This window comes from Scyliorhinus torazame, chromosome 4 (assembly GCF_047496885.1).
Source record: "Scyliorhinus torazame isolate Kashiwa2021f chromosome 4, sScyTor2.1, whole genome shotgun sequence".
Classification (NCBI taxonomy): Eukaryota; Metazoa; Chordata; class Chondrichthyes; order Carcharhiniformes; family Scyliorhinidae; genus Scyliorhinus; species Scyliorhinus torazame.
The window spans coordinates 248,569,813-248,587,613 of NC_092710.1; the positions used below are offsets into that span (position 1 = coordinate 248,569,813).

At 46.0% G+C, this 17,801-nt stretch overlaps 1 protein-coding gene across 10 annotated transcripts in view; it reads right to left on the reverse strand.

The window, feature by feature from the left end:
• usp45 (ubiquitin specific peptidase 45) overlaps positions 1-17,801 on the reverse strand; it is a 362,553-nt gene that overhangs the window by 126,510 nt on the left and 218,242 nt on the right. Inside the window, exon 9 of one of the 10 annotated variants that reach the window (XM_072499601.1) lies at positions 4,329-4,771. The exons of the other annotated variants lie outside the window; for them this stretch is intronic. Coding sequence (XP_072355702.1) covers positions 4,612-4,771 — 160 coding nt within the window. The 3' untranslated portion in view covers positions 4,329-4,611. Of the gene's footprint in view, positions 1-4,328; positions 4,772-17,801 lie in introns of those variants that run through there. 10 annotated transcript variants of the gene reach the window in all.

Consider the following 17,801-nt stretch of genomic DNA (forward strand, 5'->3'; position numbering starts at 1 on the left):
AGAACGTCGCTAAGAAATTGGGGGAGCTGATGGGGGAGGGTGAGAACTCCTCCCGGTCGGAGCTGGACCGAGCTCATTGGTCATTAAGGCCGAAGCCCAAGGTGAATGAGCCGCCAAGAGCAGTAATTATCTGCTTCCATAAGTACTGTATGAAGGAGAAGGTGTTAAGCTGGGCGAGGCAGAAGCACGAGGTGCAGTGGGATGGTGCCGGAGTTCAGATCTATCAGGACTTGACGGTGGAGTTGGCAAAAAGATGAGCACCGTTCGGGCGAGAGAAGGCAGCACTATACAAAAAGGGGGTGCGATTTGGCATGGTATACCCGGCGAAGCTGAGGGTGACGTATGATGCCAAAGACTTTTATTTTGAGACAGTGGAGGCGGCTGAGGCGGCCGTGAGGGTGGAAGGCTTGGGACAGACGTGAAGAGCGGAGCTGGAAGAGAGACTGTGGACTATAATTGGGGAGCTGGAAAATGTATAAATGCTATAACTTTCTTTTTACTGGCGTGTATTGTAATTTACTTCTCTTCACATTGTTACAGAGTTCAAGTTATTGGTTGGGTTGATTGGCATTCTGTGTTGTGACGGTTATATCTTATTTCAGTGAATTGTATGGGTTTGATTGTTGTTTTTGTTTTTTGTTTCTCTGGAACTGGGTGGGAGGGGATGGTATATCTTGGCGGGGGAGCTAACTAAAGTCGGCTAGTGAACAGAGGTGAGGAGAGAGGAAGGCTGCGGACATTGGAGCCTGGTTAGCAGGTTTCAATGGGCCTACGAGGCGAGTGGGGGGGGGGGGGGAAGGGATTGATGCTGGGAGATGTTTTTTTCAAGGGGAAATGTGGGGGGGGGGGGGGGGGGGAGGCTTTGGGGGGGGGGGGGGGGGAGGAGGGGTTCGATGTTAATAATAAATAGGGGTGGGTCAGGCTCATGGGGCAGGGCCCGGTGGTATGATGATGGTGGATAAGAAGGGTGGGGGGGGTGAGAGACCCCCAGTTAGGATAGTCACGTGGAACGTGAGGGGGTTAGGAGGTCCGGTCAAGAGGTCAAGGGTACTTGCGCATCTTAAAAGTTGTAGCAATGCTGCAGGAGACTCACTTGAGGGTGAAAGATCAGGTGAGACTTAAAAAGGGCTGGGTGAGTCAGGTGTTTCACTCTGGACTTGACGGAAGGGCTCAAGGGGTAGCGGTAATGGTCAGCAAAAGAGTACGCTTCCAGGTGGAGAAGGTGGTGGCAGATCAGGGGGGTAGATATGTGATTGTGACAGGGGCGCTGGAGGGGAGGTTAGTGGCACTGTTAAGTGTATACGGCCCCAATTGGGATGATGTGGGATTCGCAAAGAAGGTGTTTGGGGCCATCCCCGACTTGGACACACATGAACTGATAGTGGGTGGGGACTGGATGTTAGCAGGTCAGCTCCGGAGGGAAGCAGCGGCAAGGGAAATTGTGCAGGTGAGGGATAGGGCTGGGAAGTTGGTGGTGGCTCCTAATCTGATTAACAAGGTTTTTGAGGAATTTTATAAGAGGTTGTACAGGTCAGAGCCACCTGGGGGAGACCGTGAGATGCAGGAATTTATAGATGGGTTGGAGTACCCGAGGCTAGGGGAGGGGGACAGGGCTACATTAGAAGGAGCGACAGTGGAGCAGGAGATAAAGGGTGCGATTGGGAGGAAGCAGTCGGGGAAGGTGGCAGGGCCGGATGGGTTTCCGGTGAAATATTATTAAAAATTCAAGGATAAGCTGGCACCCCTGATGGTGTGGATATTTGAAGAGGCGATAGGGAAAGGAGTGTTGCCATAAACATTGGGGCGGGCATCGATTTCCCTGATGCTAAAAAAGATAAGGATCCGACAGAGAGATCGTATAGGCCCACATCATTTCTGAATGTGGACGCAAAAGTATTGGCGAAGGTACTGGCGTGAAGGCTTGAGGAGTGCCTCCAGAAGGTGATAGGTGAAGATCAGACGGGATTCATGAAAGGGGAGGCAGCTCTTTTCAAACATTAGAAGGGTATTGAACGTCATTATGGCACCGGCAAACGGGAAGGAAACAGAGGTGGTTGTGGCATTGGATGCTGAGAAGGCATTCGACCGGGTAGAATGGGGGTACTTGATGGCAGTTCTGGAGTGGTTTGGGATTGGACCAAGATTTGTGAACTGGGTAAAGCTATTATATAAGGAGCCGAGGGCGAGTGTCCGCACAAACAACATCAGCTCGAGATACTTTTCTCTCCACCGTGGGACAAGGCAGGGATGTCCTATATCCCCCTGCTGTTTGCACTCGCGATTGAGCCGTTGGCCATTGCATTAAGGAGATTGGGGGTATAGAAAGGAATAGTGCGGGGGTTAGAGCATAGGGTGTCCTTATATGCCGATGACTTGCTGCTATACGTGTGGGAACCGAGTGTGTCGATAGGGGGAATATTGGAGCTGCTTCGAGTGTTTGGGTCTTTCTCGGGATACAAACTAAATCTCGACAAGAGTGAGTATTTTGTGGTGTCTCGGCCAGGGGTGGTGGCAGGGGTGGGGGGCTGCCATTCCGTAGGGCAGGGACTCACTTTAGGTATCTGGGGGTGCAGGTTGCCTGGCAGTGGGGGGGGGGCTCCGCAGGTACAACATTTCTAGTTTGGTGGGGAGTGTGAAAGCTGATCTGGCAAGGTGGGACAGTCTCCCCCTTTCACTGGTGGGTCGGATACAGGCAGTTAAAATGAACTTGTTGCCGTGATTTCTAATTATTTTTCAATGCCTGCTGATTTTCCTGCCAAAGGCTTTTTTCAGAGAGATTGAGGGAAGGATTACGTCGTTCGTATGGGGAGGAAAGGTGGCCAGAGTTAGAAAGGTGCTACTACAGAGGGGAAGGCAGGCAGGGGGTTTGGGTCTTCCGAACCTGATGTATTACTACTGGGCGGCGAATGTGGAGAAGGTGCGGAGCTGTGTCAGAGGGGTTGATTCCCAGTGGGTCAGACTGGAGGAGAGTTTGTGCAGTGGGTCGGGATTGAAAGCACTAGCAACAGTGCCGCTCCCGATGGCCCAGGGGAAGTCATCAGGGAGTCCGGTAATAATAGCTTCATTGAGAATTTGGAGGCAGTTTCGCCAACATTTCGGGTTGGGGGCAGGGTCAAGGGAAATGCCGATTCGGGGGAACCACAGATTTGAGGCAGGGAGGTAGGATGGAAATTTTCGGAAATGGGAGGAGAAGGGGATTAAGACACTGAAAGATTTGTTTCTTAGGGGTCGGTTTGCTGGATTGTAGGAGCTGGAAGCGAAGCATGGGCTGGAGCAGGGGGAAATGTTTAGATACATGCAGGTTCGAGATTTTGCCAGAAAGGAGATACAGAACTTCCCAGAGGAGCCGGCCTCCACATTGCTGGAGGAGGTGCTACCGACAGGGGAACTGGAGAAGGGGGTAGTGCCAGTGGTTTATGGAGCTATTTTGGAAGAGGAGAAGGCACCACTGGAAGGGATCAAAGCAAAGTGGGAGGAAGTTTTGGGAGATGATATGGAGGAGGGGTTCTGGTGTGAGGTGCTCCTGAGAGTGAATGCCTCCACCTCGTGCGCGAGGTTGGGGCTGATACAGCTGAAGGTGGTATACAGAGCACACCTCACGAGGGCGAGGATGAGCCGATTCTTTTAAGGAGTAGAGGATGTGTGTGAACGTTGCGGGGGGGCCCCGCCAATCACGTTCACATGTTTTGGACCTGTCCAAAGCTAGAGAATTAATGGAAGGAGGTTTTTAGGGTAATTTCTAAAGTGGTGCACGTGAAACTGGACCTGGGCCCCCGGGTGGCCATATTCGGGGTGTCGGACCAGCCATGTTGGAAACGGGTGCGGAGGCAGATATTGTCGCCTTTGCCTCGTTGATCGCCCGAAGACAGATCCTGATAGGATGGAGGGCAGCCTCTCCACCCTGTGCCCTGGCGTGGCAGGGGGACTTGTTGGAATTCTTGACTCTTGAGAAGGTTAAGTTTGAACTGAGGGGAAGGATGGAGGGGTTCTACAATTCATGGGCATTATTCATCCTGCACTTTCAAGAACTGGATAACATTGAACATTAGTTGGGGGTGGTGGGTGTTGATGGTGACTATGGGCGATTCCTGATTCCTTTTTGTTATTTGTTTATGTGAACATGCGGGATACTGTTTGGGACTTGGTGGGAGAATGGGATCGTTGTTATTGATATGGGATTGACATATTTGTTACTGATTATTGTTTATTGTTGGTGGGTGTAAATGTGGGAGAAAATGTGAAAAAGGAGAATAAATAAATTTTAAAAAAAAGTTGAAACTGCTCAATATTTTAGCTTTCTTAATACAATACAAACTTCACGAGTTAAATAAACTAGTACAGCTTTTAATGCAAAAAGCAATTTGGTTCAAATGAGTCTGCTCCTTTCACCAATATATGTACAATTGTGCAGACATTCAAAAATGTGACCGAGAATAGATAGAAAAGTTCCAACAAATTCAACTATAAATGAGATGTACTTCTAACGGTAGAATTTGGCTATTCTCTGAACAATTAAGCGTGTTTGTATTGCTGAAATGTTTTAATCACCTATACAAAACATCGAATGGCATGACATTACACAGAGAATTGCCTTAATTTTGGTGTGCCAGGTTAGCATTGCTGCCTCACGGCACTGATGACCCCGGTTCTATCCTGGTCCCAGGTCACTGTCAGTGTGGCGTTTGCACATTCTCCCCGTATCTGCGTGGACCTCACTCCCACAACCCAAACGATGTTCAGGGTAGGTGGACTGGCGTTGCTAAAATTGCCCCTTAATTGGAAAGAGAGAAAAAGAGAGAGAAGAGAGAGAGAGAGAGAGAGAGAGAGAGAAAGAAATAATAATGTCCTGGATTTTTAGCAGTACTAACACCAAAATTATCAGCATTGCCATCATTACTCCTGCAAAACTAACATTCTTCTAACTGCATGTGTAGATACGGATCACAGAAATCCAGAAGTTGCTTTCAGGGATTTTTAGCTTCTCCAACTGCTGTTGAAGCCCCGTAGACTGCAATCAATGAGAAATTCTACCTATCAACATCCTGGTGTTACCACAGACCAGAAACAGATCTAGAATAGCCATATAAATACCAAGCCTACAACAGCAGGTCAAAGCCTAGGAATGCTGCGACAAGTAAGTGACCTCCTGACTCCCCAAAGCCTATCCACCATCCACCAATTGCAGTTCCAACACTCAAGAAGCTTGACACCATCCAGGACAAAGCAGCCCGCTTGATTGGTATCTGATCTACAAACATTCACCCCCTTACCACCGATGCACTGTGGTAGCAGTGTGCATCATTTACAGGATGTGATGCAAGAACTCACAAAGACTCCTCAAACAGCACCTGCCAAACCACAACCGCTACCACCTAGAACGACAAGGGCAGCCGATACAGGTCGGCGCAACATTGAGGGCCGAAGGGCCTGTACTGTGCTGTAATGTTCTATGGGGACACCACCACCTGCAAGTTCCCCTCAAAGCCACACACCATTTTGACTTGGAAATATATCACCGTTCCTTCACTGTTGCTGGATAAAAGTCCTGGCATTCCCGAATAGCACTGTGGGTGAACATGGGCTGCAGCGGTTCAAGAAAGCAGTTCACCACCACTTTCTCAAGGGTAATTAGGGTTGGGCAATAAATGCTGGCCTCGCAAGTGACGCCAACATTCCATAAAGGCAATTGACAATTCAAAATCAATTAAAAATCATTGAACTAAGAAGAACTTTTAGACTTGCTGAAAAGTTCCTGACAAAGTTATACCTTGCAGACTGAGGTGTAACGAGGGGCAGGATTCTCCCATCGGGCGGCTAAGTGTCGATACCGGCGTAAAAACGGGAGTGTTTTACTCCTGCGTCGGTGCCCGTTCCGGGACCCTAGTCTCCGGCCCAAAGGGGGCTAGCACGCCGCTGGGGCGGCCCACGCCGCTCCCGCTTCCGATCCTGACATGAACCCGGCGCCGCGGGGTCCGCGCATGCGCAGTGGCCTTCTTTCCCGCGCCGGCCCAGATGCCAAATGGGGCAGGGCTACAGGAGCCGGCACGGAGGAAAGGAGACCCCCAGCCAGAGGCCGGCCCGCTGATCGGTGGGCCCCGATCGCGGGCCAGGCCACTAGGGAGCACCCCCTTGGGGTCGGACCCCCCCCCTCCCCCCCCCCCATAGGCCACCCCCAACCCTTCAACGTCGAGGTCCCGCCGGCTCAGAGGATGTTAGAACGGCGGCGGCGGCAGGAATCGGATTTTTTGTGATGGCCGCTCGGCCCATCTAAGCCGGAGAATCGGCGCGCCGGCCCTGGCAAGAGAGTCAGAGCATTCCCCGACCGGCGCCGACCACAATTCTCCACTCTGCGGAGAATTGCGTCCCGGCGTCGTGGCGCGATTCGTGCGACGCCACGCCGATTCTCCGACCCGTGTTTTAATGGCGTACTAAGACCATAATTAAGTTGGAGAAACATTTGGCAATAGAAAAATAACTGTGTTTGTGAATGATTACATTTCTCCATTATGTTAGAGGTAATTTCACATGTTAAAGGAAAATAAAGTTTGTTCATGACACATCAACTTCTACCTTAATTTTATATGCACATCACATTATTTCATTTTCTATAAGTTTGATTAAAAGTGAAGGAAATCACTGCATTTTATTTTCTGGTTTGCTGTCTATAAAAGTACCTTTACACGGGTGGCTGCTTACCCTGCTTAATGCCATCACTTTTACATGACACGGATGGAATTTTCACCCCCCTTTCCTAAGCAAACTCACCTCGGAAGACCAAAATATGAAGTGTGCAAGTCATAATTTCAAAGTTACCAGGCCATTCCTGCCACTGTGATTTTCCTTGGATTCTAAAGACATGGGGCTGGATTCTCCGGTCGGCAACGGCAAAATCACGTTCGGCAAATGGCCGGAGAATCAGACCAAATCGGGGGCAGCGCGCTTTCCCGATGCTCCGTCCCCTCCAAAGCGGCGTACTCGCAGAGTACGTCTTGCCACGTATCAACGGCCTCAGGACATTGCGTGAGGCCTGCCCTCCGATGCTCCGCCCCCGACCGGCCGGGTTCCTGAAGGCATGGGACACGTGTAGTCTCACCCGACGGGAACTCGGCGTGGCGGCTACGGACTCAGTCCAGCGCCGCCACAGTCGAGGGAGGGCCGGGGGGGACATTATTCGGAGCTGGGGGCACTGTGGGGGGGGGGGGGGGGGGGGTTGGTGGTCCGGGGGCACGAGCCTGTTGAAGGAAAGGATTATTTTGTGGGCCGGGCCTGCGAGTGGCTGCCGCCATGTAGCATGACGCTGCAGGCCGCTGCCGTGCGCATGCATGGCCACGGACCCGGTAATTCTCCGGGGGGTATTGGCAGCTGGAGCTGGATGCTCTACACTGCCATCCTGCTGGCCCCTAGCAAAACGGGAAATCGGATGCCACTTTGCACCAGTTTTTCTGTGGTAAAACCGTTCCCACTCCGACGTGGGGACATGGCCCCAGAATCGGAGAATCCAGCCCATGGTTAGTCAGTTTGTGACTGTTGGGGGAATCTACTGTGGAGTTGGGAACCTAATGACAGGTAAGTTTAAATGATCTTGTAGATGTCCCCTCATATCCCGCACAGTCCCTCCATACCCCCATTTCTGCTCCACCTCCTCATGTCCCTTCCATTACCTGAAGCCTTTGAAGTGTTGTTCATTATGATTGTTTGACTGGGTTCCAAGAATGGTTAATGGACTGAGCTCAGCAGCGGTCTATTTACATCATTGCAAATGGGATATCTAGCTTTGTTTTATTGACAACTTTATGAGTTTGCAGCAAGTCATTCTGTTTTGTAGGTGCTGTTTTCAACACCTGGATTGTGCATGGAAAAAATAAAGGGATCATAAAATCATAAGATATAGGAGTAGAATTTGACCCATTGAGTCTGCTCTGCCATTCGATCATGGCTTATATGTTCCTCATAACCACTGATCTCCACATTCATCAAGAAATCCCCTTATTAATTAAGAATACTAGATTTATGTTTGAGGTGCTGTTACCTATAGTGCTACAGGCCAAGAGCTGGATAGTGAAATCAGACAGAATAATTATTTCTTAGAACATCAGAACTAGGAGCAGGAAATAGCGATTTAGCCTCTTGAGGCTGCTCCATTGTTAAATACTATCATGTCCGTTCTCCAAAATCCTTCAACCCATTTCAATTAAAAATCTGTCTAACTTATCCTTAAATTTACTCCCTGTCATAGCATCCACTTCACTCTAGGTAGCAAATTCCTCAGATTCACAACCCTTTGGAAGAAGTAGTTCCTCCTCATCTCGGTTTTAAATTTGCTACCCCTTATCCGGAGACTATGACTTGTTCTAAAATGCCCCACAAGAGCAAGTATCCATTCCAGGTCTACTTTATCTAAACCGTTTATTATCTTATATACCTCAATTTGATCTCCCCTCATTCTTCTAAACTCTAGGGAATATAGGTCTAAACTGCTAAATCTCTCTTTATACGACAAACCTCCCATCTTTGGAATCAACCAGTGAACCTCCTCTGAACTGCCTCCAATGACACTACATCTTTCCCAAATAAGGGGACCAAAACTGTGCACAATACCCCAGATGCGGTCTCACCAATACCTTGTATAGTTGCAACAACACCTCCTTATCTTTGTACTCTATTCCTTTAGTTGCAACAACACCTCCTTACCTTTGTACTCTATTCCTTTAGTGACAAATGCCAACATTCCATTCTCTTTATTACCTGCATGTTAGTTTTCTGCGATCCATGCACGAGGACATGGGGGAAATGAGGGTGCATGGAGGTGGGTGGGGAGGCGTCATGGATGAGGGCTAGGGGAGGCTAACAATCATGTGTAGGGCAATGACAACATACACAAAGTTGCTCAATTGAGTAGTAGGAAGAACATCTTTTTGGACTGATGGCAGCATCCTGTTAATGGGAAACAGCCACTGCATAGTAGTAGCATGAAATTGCTGTTTAACCTGTTGTTCAATCAGCACCCTTTTTTCCTTGGTATAAATTGTTGTGACCATTTAAAATTTGGCATTCTTGCATTTGTACTGATGAGTGCAAGACACAAAGCTTTGGCAACGTGCCTCTCTTTTCTACCAAATAACTGCACATATTGCATACAATTCTATTGAACTAGGAAGGAATACAAGTTAGGAAAACAACAAAGCCAATTTTAGATTGGTCTTTAGCTGCAATCTGCACAATCAAGGTGAATATGTCAGATTTTTTAAAATTAAAAGGCTGGGTGCTGGATGTTCGTGACGATTGCCAGTCTTCCTGTAGTTAAGAAAGTGCATTGGATTGGTGGAAAATTGGGTCACTCACACACATGGATATCTTCTGCTTATTGATATTATGATATCACAATTTAATTAACGCATGTGGGCAGAATGGCTGTGAATAGCGAGCCCCAAGTACAACTAACACATTCTCTGAAGATACAAGCTACAAAATAAATGTTATTAAACTGACAACTAAAGTACTGCATCCAAAGGAAAATATCTTCAGAGGACTAAATACGCCTAAATTTAGGCTATTTAAATGTCACATTCTTACAAGTCATGTGACTAGAAAGCACTGCTGCTGACAACTGTAAGTTTCTTCCTAAGGGCAAAAGTCCCAAGTGGAAATCACCGCTGGGCAATTAGAAAAGAATATTAGCATGGGATGTCATCCACTCAGGACTGTTGCTCAGCTGATGTCAGATACTAGTTACTTTCACTGCTACACTCACAGATCCTTAGGCAGCAGATGTCCTTGCTGCACAGAAGGAAGAAATGACATTAATTAATGAAGGAAATATAGGCACACACTAAATACACAAAAACATGAACTGTTTCAATTACACCTCTTTGACTAAGAACTGCAAAATTCTGTTGATATTCCCTTTCCTTTCTAACGCAACATAAAAATTGCAAACTATCCTGGGTTTAAAATTAATGCCTGTTAACAAAATATTAAAAAGTTATTGTAAAGCAGCAGTTAATTTTAGTGCACTGGACAAGAGACAGGAAGAAAGGTGTGTGTGTATATATAAATATATATATTATATAAAATATATATGTTATACCGGCTTCCTCCCACAGTCCAAAGATGTGCAGGTTAGGTGGATTGACCATGCTAAAATGCCCCTAGATAGGGATATGGGGAAAGGGTGGGGGATTGGGCCTGAAAAGAGTGCTCTTTCAGAGGATCGGTGCAGACTCCATGGGCCGAATGGCCTCCTTCTGCAGTGTAGGCATTCTATAAATATATATTCCCCACCAGCGACTATATAAAAGTATCTTATTTTCCTTTTGTTCGAAATGGACAATTGCAGGTCTTGTAAAATGGCCGCAGCTGGCACATGCTGCTGGCTGGAATTTTCTGAGCAGTTTGAAAACGAACAAAGGTTTATACTTCCTGGAATGTAACATGCCGTGCATCGTATAAACATACCAGCCAAGCCAACGCAATGGTTCAGTAGACAAGATGTCTGCCCCAGTCAGTTATGGACAGAGGCAGCTGTCTGTGACTCCCCATTGCCAATGTGATGTTCATGGTCCAACCGTTATCTGCTCCAAAACACAATGGGTTTCAACTAAGGGCCTCATTAGTCAATCCGAAGCTACCCTGTCATTTGACTGAGACTTGAGTTGTCGGAAATCTTTGAATTAAAAGCTTTTGGCTCCTATATTCAGTCACTGTTTGACCTCAGAAGAGAAACAGGGCTCCAGACAGCAACCTGTCTTCACCTATCATTTATCATCTCATAGATAACAGTAGAAAGAGCTCAGTTAAGGTAAATTGCCTGGTCCTCATCTACACCTGATCATCGACTTCAGGAAGCTTAGTACAACACACTCCCCTATCTACATCAATTGCTCCAAAGTGGAGATGGTCGATAGCTTTAGGTTCCTGGGGGTCACCATCACCAACAGTCTGGTCCTGGTCCACTCACATTGATGCAAAAGTCAAGAAAGCCCAACAACGTCTCTACATCCTACAGAAGCTAAAAAAATTTGCCATGTCTGCATCGACTCTCACAAACTTCTACAGATGTGCCATAGAAAGCATCCCATCTTGCTGCATCATAGCTTGGTATGGCAACTGCTCAGCCCAAGATCGCAAGAAACTGCAGAGTTTGGTGAACTCAGCCCAACGCATCACACAAGCTTGCCCCCCATCCCACTGATTCTGTCTACACCTCCCGCTGCCTCAGGAACGCAGACAGCATTGTCAGAGACCCCACGCACCCAGGCTTTGCCCTCTTCCAGGCTCTTCCATCAGCCAGAAGATACATCAGTCTAAAGACCCGCACATCCAGACATAGGAACAGCTTCTTCCCCACAGCTACTAGACTCAACGACTCTCCCGCGGACTGAGACACTGTTCACGACTCCCTATGCTGCTCTTGCTCATGTCGTATTTGCTTTGTTTGGTCCTTGTTCCGCACTATAACCAATTACTTATTTGCCGATGTACTTTGTCAATTATTCTTTTTGTCTACTGTGTACGTTCCCTTGGCCGCAGAAAAATACTTTTCACTGTACTTCATAACATTGATAATAAAATCAATCAATCACTATGAACTACTGGAACACTGGACCCTGCGCCTTCAATACTAATTCAACTCTACGTGCCTTTTTCCATGATCAAAGTCCTCGCTTCTGGAAAGACAGATCACCCTGCAGCAGTCAGTCAACTACCCTGAAAAGGAATACGTCATTTAAAACTTTGGATTCTGCAAAACCGCAACTCTTATTTTTAATCATGATTTTGTCCTGTACTCCATTTTTTTCTCTTTTCTCTCTTTTATTGTTGTAGTGCAAAAGGGACGGACGCCGCAAAACCCTTTGTTTGTCTGTGTGAAATAAAGGGGGGAAATCAAAAATCAACAGATGGTTTACGGACGGGTAATGAGAGGAGAAATCAAGGTTGTTTAAATTAATATCCCCCCGTCTCTCACATTAGATTATTACTAGTTATCAGCAATTTGTAACTGTCTACTTTTTTTTGCCAATCTATGGATACCATTTTTTATTCATCAATTGTCCTTGTACATACTACTTTTCCAACAAGCAGTTAAGGGTTGCAAGTGTGTGGAATAAATAGAGACAAGTAGCTTTTGAAACCATGATATATCACGGCATTTCAGAGGAATTAAATATTTGAAAATAAATGTTTAAAATCTGAAATGAAAAACAAGGAAAATGCAGGAAAAAGGAGAGGAGCGGACTTAGATGTGAAGCTAATACTATGAATCAAATGTACAACATTTCTGCATTTGATTCATTGTTATTTTCTATTCGAGTTTCTTTCCGTCATGTGCCTTTGGATGTTTTTCTGGGAATGCAAGTTGTGTTTTGTAAACTGGGCATTTTAAAATTTTAGATGTATTTTCATTTGACAAATGAAATTGCTTAACCAGATAATGAAAACCATATTAATTCAGCTGTTCTAAAAATGATAAATCTGATTGAAGAATCTTTCACTCTCTCATTCATTACATATTAATTGTATAATATATATTATAAAATATAAAAATACACAGACAATTTCATACTTTATTCATTTATTTTACATTTCATCTTGCCAGCTGTCTCTACAGGTGATTCTCACATTGAATTACAACGTGCAACAATTAACACACCTACAGCTTGCCACTGTGGAAATGTTCTGCCCCAAGAAGCATGCAATCCTGCAGGGCAAGCAAGCTCTGTTCAATCTGCGTCCATATGCCACCTTAGTACTTCGCTAACATGCAAGACTTCTTTATATGGGAACACAGCCTAGGTACTTAACTGAGTATCTGAGTAACAAAATATCTGAACACTCATTTTGTAATTTCACAAATTTATCTACCGATAATCATAAAACATCATGTCCCGATTCATGTTTTTCAAGTACATTAATTGTAATTGACTCAAGGAATGCAGGACAATCTTATTTACTTAGGCTGGTACAGGAGGTACTATGGTATCGGACAACAGCGTGCTAGGTATTTGCAATGATAAACTTTTTTTTTCTTTATTCTTTCATGGAATGTCGGCATCGCTGGCAAGGTCAGCATTAGTTCCCCATCCCTAATTGCCCTGAACTAAGTGGCAGCGAAATGTCAACCACATTTCTGTGGGTCTGGAGTCACATGTAGGCCAGACTGGTTAAGGACGGCAGATTTCCTTCCCTAAAAGACATTTGTGAACCAGATGGGTTTTTATTTTTAAAAAATCGACAAAAGTTTCATGGTCATTAGACATTTAATTCCAGATTTTTATTGAAATTCAAATTTGACCATCTGCTGTGATGGGATTTGAACCCAGGTCCACAGAGGGTCTATGGATTACTACTCTAGTGGCAATACCATTACCCCCACCGCTACAAGTCAAAGTAAGGAAAGGACGGGCCACCCGACAATGGCTTAAGCATTGGCAACGACAATGGCAAACCAGGCCATGTGGACACTGCAAAGTCCTCCATGCTAACATCTGGGGGTTTGTGTCAAAATTGGGAGAGAGAGCTCAGACTAGTCAAGCAACACCCTGACATAATCATACTCACAGAATTGTACCTTACAGAGAACATTCTAGACACTATCCCTGGGTATGTCCTGTCCCACCGGCGGAGGTGATGCCACAGTGGCACACAGTCGGGAAGGAGTTGCCCTGGGAGCTTCAACATCGACTCTGGGCCTCATGAAATCGCATGGCTTCAGGCCAAACATGGGCAAGGTAACCTTCTGCTGATTACCACATACCATACACCCTCAACTGATGAATTAGTACGCATGTCGAACACCACTTGGAGGAAGCACCGAGGATGGCAAGGGCACAGAAAGCACTCTGGTTAAGGGACTTCCATGTCGCCACTACTGAACCAACTGGCCGAGTCCTAACTGCTAGACTGGGTCTGCGATATGGAGTTAGGGAACCAACAAGAGGGAAAAACATACTCAACCTCCTCCTCACCAACCTGCCTTCCGCAGGTGCACGTCCAGGACAGTATCGGTAGGAGTCATCACCGCACCGTCCTTGTGGAGACAAATCCTATCTCCATATTGAGATCCCAACTATCCATCGTGCTGTGTGGCACTACCATTGTGTTAACCGGGATAGATTCAGAATGGATCTGGCAACTCAAGATTGGGCATCCATGAGGCGCTGTAGGCCATCAGCAGCAGCTGAACCCTCAGCCACAATCTGTAACCTCATGGCCCGGCATATCCCCCACTCTACCATTACCACCAAACCAGGGAATTAACCCTGGCTAAATGAAGAGTGCAGGAAGGCATGCCAGGAGCAGCACCAGGCACACCGAAAAATGAGGTGTCAACCTGGTGAAGCTACAACACAGGATTACTTGCATGCCAAACATAAGTAGCAAGTGATAAGACAGAGCTAAGCAATCCCACAACCAACAGATCAGATTGAAGCTCTGCACTCCTGTCACATCCAGTCATAAATGGTGGTAGACAATTAAGCAACTCATTGAAGGTACTATCAGGTACTATCTCACCAAGACCTTTGCTATACGCAGGAATAATATATGGGATCTACCTCACAGGGTGTAAACAGAAAGGGGACATTACAGTGTGCCCCCACCCGGTGGGACAGGGAGAGTTGGACGAATGTGGGTTAATCAGAACTCATGGCAGATTACACCTGCCCTCATGCATTTTAAGTTTACAGCGGAAAAGGAAAATAATGCGTCTCCACTACCGTAACCTCCTATCGCTATAACATTTGTTCCCCTTAGGCCCACTAACCATTATAGGCCTAGCAAGAATCATTTGAGTTAGGATTATAAAGAGTCAGAGATGGTCCCACATCTTGCAGAAACTCTGAGGGAACGAAGACTCAAGATCGGTCAATCAGTTAAGCTTTACCACCAGTTAACAATAAAAAAATCCATGTGGAAAAAAAAAAGACACAGAGGAAGAACTTCAGAGTGAAAGTTGGTGGCAGAGAGTGTGGGACTGTTAGATGAGCTTATTTGCAAACTGGTATGAATAACATCATTTAATTACAGACAGCAGAGTTAGTCAGGGAGTCTACATGCCCCAAAGGCGGTATCAGAACACACCCTGCGGGCCTCGTATCGAATCACTGTGGTCATCTGGAATTCAGTAAACGTCTTCCAGGACCAAAAGGAGGAATTGTTGTGGGAAAATTCTGTGTTTCACATTATATTGTTGTGGGAAAATTCTGCTTTTTAAAATGTATACCGGATAATTAACTATGTTGCAAAATAGAAAGAAGGTTTTTAGACAAAAGGTACTCATTGGCTTAGATGCCTACATAAGAGGCAATTTGTAGGAATAGATAGTGTATACACAATGCTTATGATTTTGTAACTTAAGAATTATTAATATCAGAAGGGACACAAAATGGCTGTTAGCTAAGATAGCAATACTAAAGACACAAAATGGCTGTTAGCTGAACTAGCCACATTCCTGAACAATCATTAGCTGGGTTAAGTTACAAACTGTGAAAACATCCTCATTGAATGAGAACCAGACATGGGTATTTCTAGGGAGTATTTTAACAGCCGCTGATAACGGCTTCACAGGACAACGAGCACAATGTATCCTTAAAAGCTCATGGTCTCCAGATGCAAGCAGGGGACATAACCTGATGTTAGTTTTGAATGACTTCTGCATGAAGTTAGGGGCTGGTCTGACACCAACCCACTTTAACCATATGGCCTAAACTGGGATACTAAGAAAATTGATTGACTGCATGTAATGAATTGTGACACAAATAGAGTTGATTGATTGTATGTAAATGAGAATGCAACTAATTCTGCCCCTTGAATCTGTATATTAACCCAATGTGAACATTAGCTCCAGCGAGAAAATGCAGTGACAAAGGCTGTGGAGCCTAAGGCCTATCTCCCAGAGCTCTGATAAAACTGCTTCTTTACTCATTCAAAGGCCTGCATGTGAATATTTTCACGTCTACACCAGGAGCAGCACCAGGCACACCGAAAAATCAGGTGTCAACCTGGTGAAGCTACAACACAATATTACTTGTATGCCAATCATAAGCAGCATGTGATAGACAGAGCTAAGCATTCCCATAACCAACAGATCAGATCGAAGCTCTGCAGTCCTGTCACATCCCGTCATAAATGGTGGTAGACAATTAAACAACTCACTGGAGGAGGAGACTCCACAAATATCCCATCCTTAATGATGGAGGAGCCCAGCTCCTTGGGAAAAGACAAGGTTGAAGCATTTGCAATAATCTTCAGCCAGAAGTGCCAATTGGATGACCCATCTTGGTCTCCTCCAGAAGTTCCCAGCATCACAGAGCCAGTGTTTAGCCAATTCGATTAACCCCACGTGATATCAAGAAACGACTGAAGACAGTGGATACTGAAAAGGCTATGGGCCCTGACAATATTCCGGCAATAGTACTGAAGACTTGTGCTCCTGAACTTGCCACGCCCCTAGCCAAGCTGTTTAAGTACAGCTACAACACTGGCATCTTCCCAGCAATATGAAAAATTGCTCGGGTATGTACTATACACAAAAAACAGGACAAATCCAACTTGGCCAATTACCACCCTATCAGTCTACTGTCCATCATCAGCAAAGTGATGGAAGGGGTCATCAACAGTGTTATCAGGCAGCACTTACTTAGCAATAACCTGCTCACTGACGCTCAGTTTGGGTTCCGCCAGGGTCACTCAGCTCCTGACCTCATTACAGCCTTGGTTCAAACATGGACAAAATAGTTGAACTCCAGAGGTGAGGTGAGAGTGACTGCCCTTGATATCAAAGCAGCATTTGTTAAGAGTATGGTACCAAGGAACTCTAGCAAAACTAGAGTCAATGGGAATCAGTGGGAAAATACTCCACTGGAGTCATACGTAGCACAAAGGAAGATTGTTGTGGTTGTTGGGGTCAGTCATCTCCATCCAGGACATCAATGCAGGAGTTCCTCAGGTTAGTGTCCGAGGTCCAACCATCTTCGACTGCTTCATCAATAACCTTCCTTCCAACATAAGGTCAGGTGTGGGGATGATTGCTGATGATTGTACAATGTTCAATACTACCATTTGCCACTCCTCAGACACTGAAGTATTCAATGTGCAAATGCAGCAAAACATGGACAATATCCAGGCTTGGGGTGACAAGCAGCAAATAACATTTGTGCCACAGAAGTGCCAGGCAATGTCCATCTCCAATAAGAGAGAGTCAAACCATCGCCCTTTGACATTCAATGTCATTGCCATCACTGAATCCCCCACTATCAACATCCTCAGGGTTACCATTGACCACAAACTGAACTGCACTAGCCATATAAATACTGTAGCCACAAGGGCAGGGCAGAGCTTGGAATCCTGCGGCACGTAACTCAGCTCCTGACTCCCAAAGCCTGTCCACCACCTATAAGGCACAAATCAGAAGTGAGATGAAATACTCTCCACTTGCCTCGATGAATGCAGCTCCAACAACACTCAAGAAGCTTGACACCATCCAGGACAAACAATCCACTTGATTGGCACCCCTTCCACAAACATTTACTCCCTCCATCGCCAACACACAGTAGCAGCAGTGAGTACCATGTAGAAGATGCACTACAGGAACTCACCGAGGCTCCTTATGCAGCATCTTCCAAACTCACAACCACTACCATCTAGAGGACAAGGGCAGCAAATACATGGCAACACCACCACTTGGCAGTTCCCCTCCAAGTCACTTTTTTGTTGGTTGTGGCAAGGCTTAAACAATATAAGGGCTACAAAGCAAAACTGAGTAGAATCTCCGGCAGTAGCACACCCCTCCCTGATGAACTCAA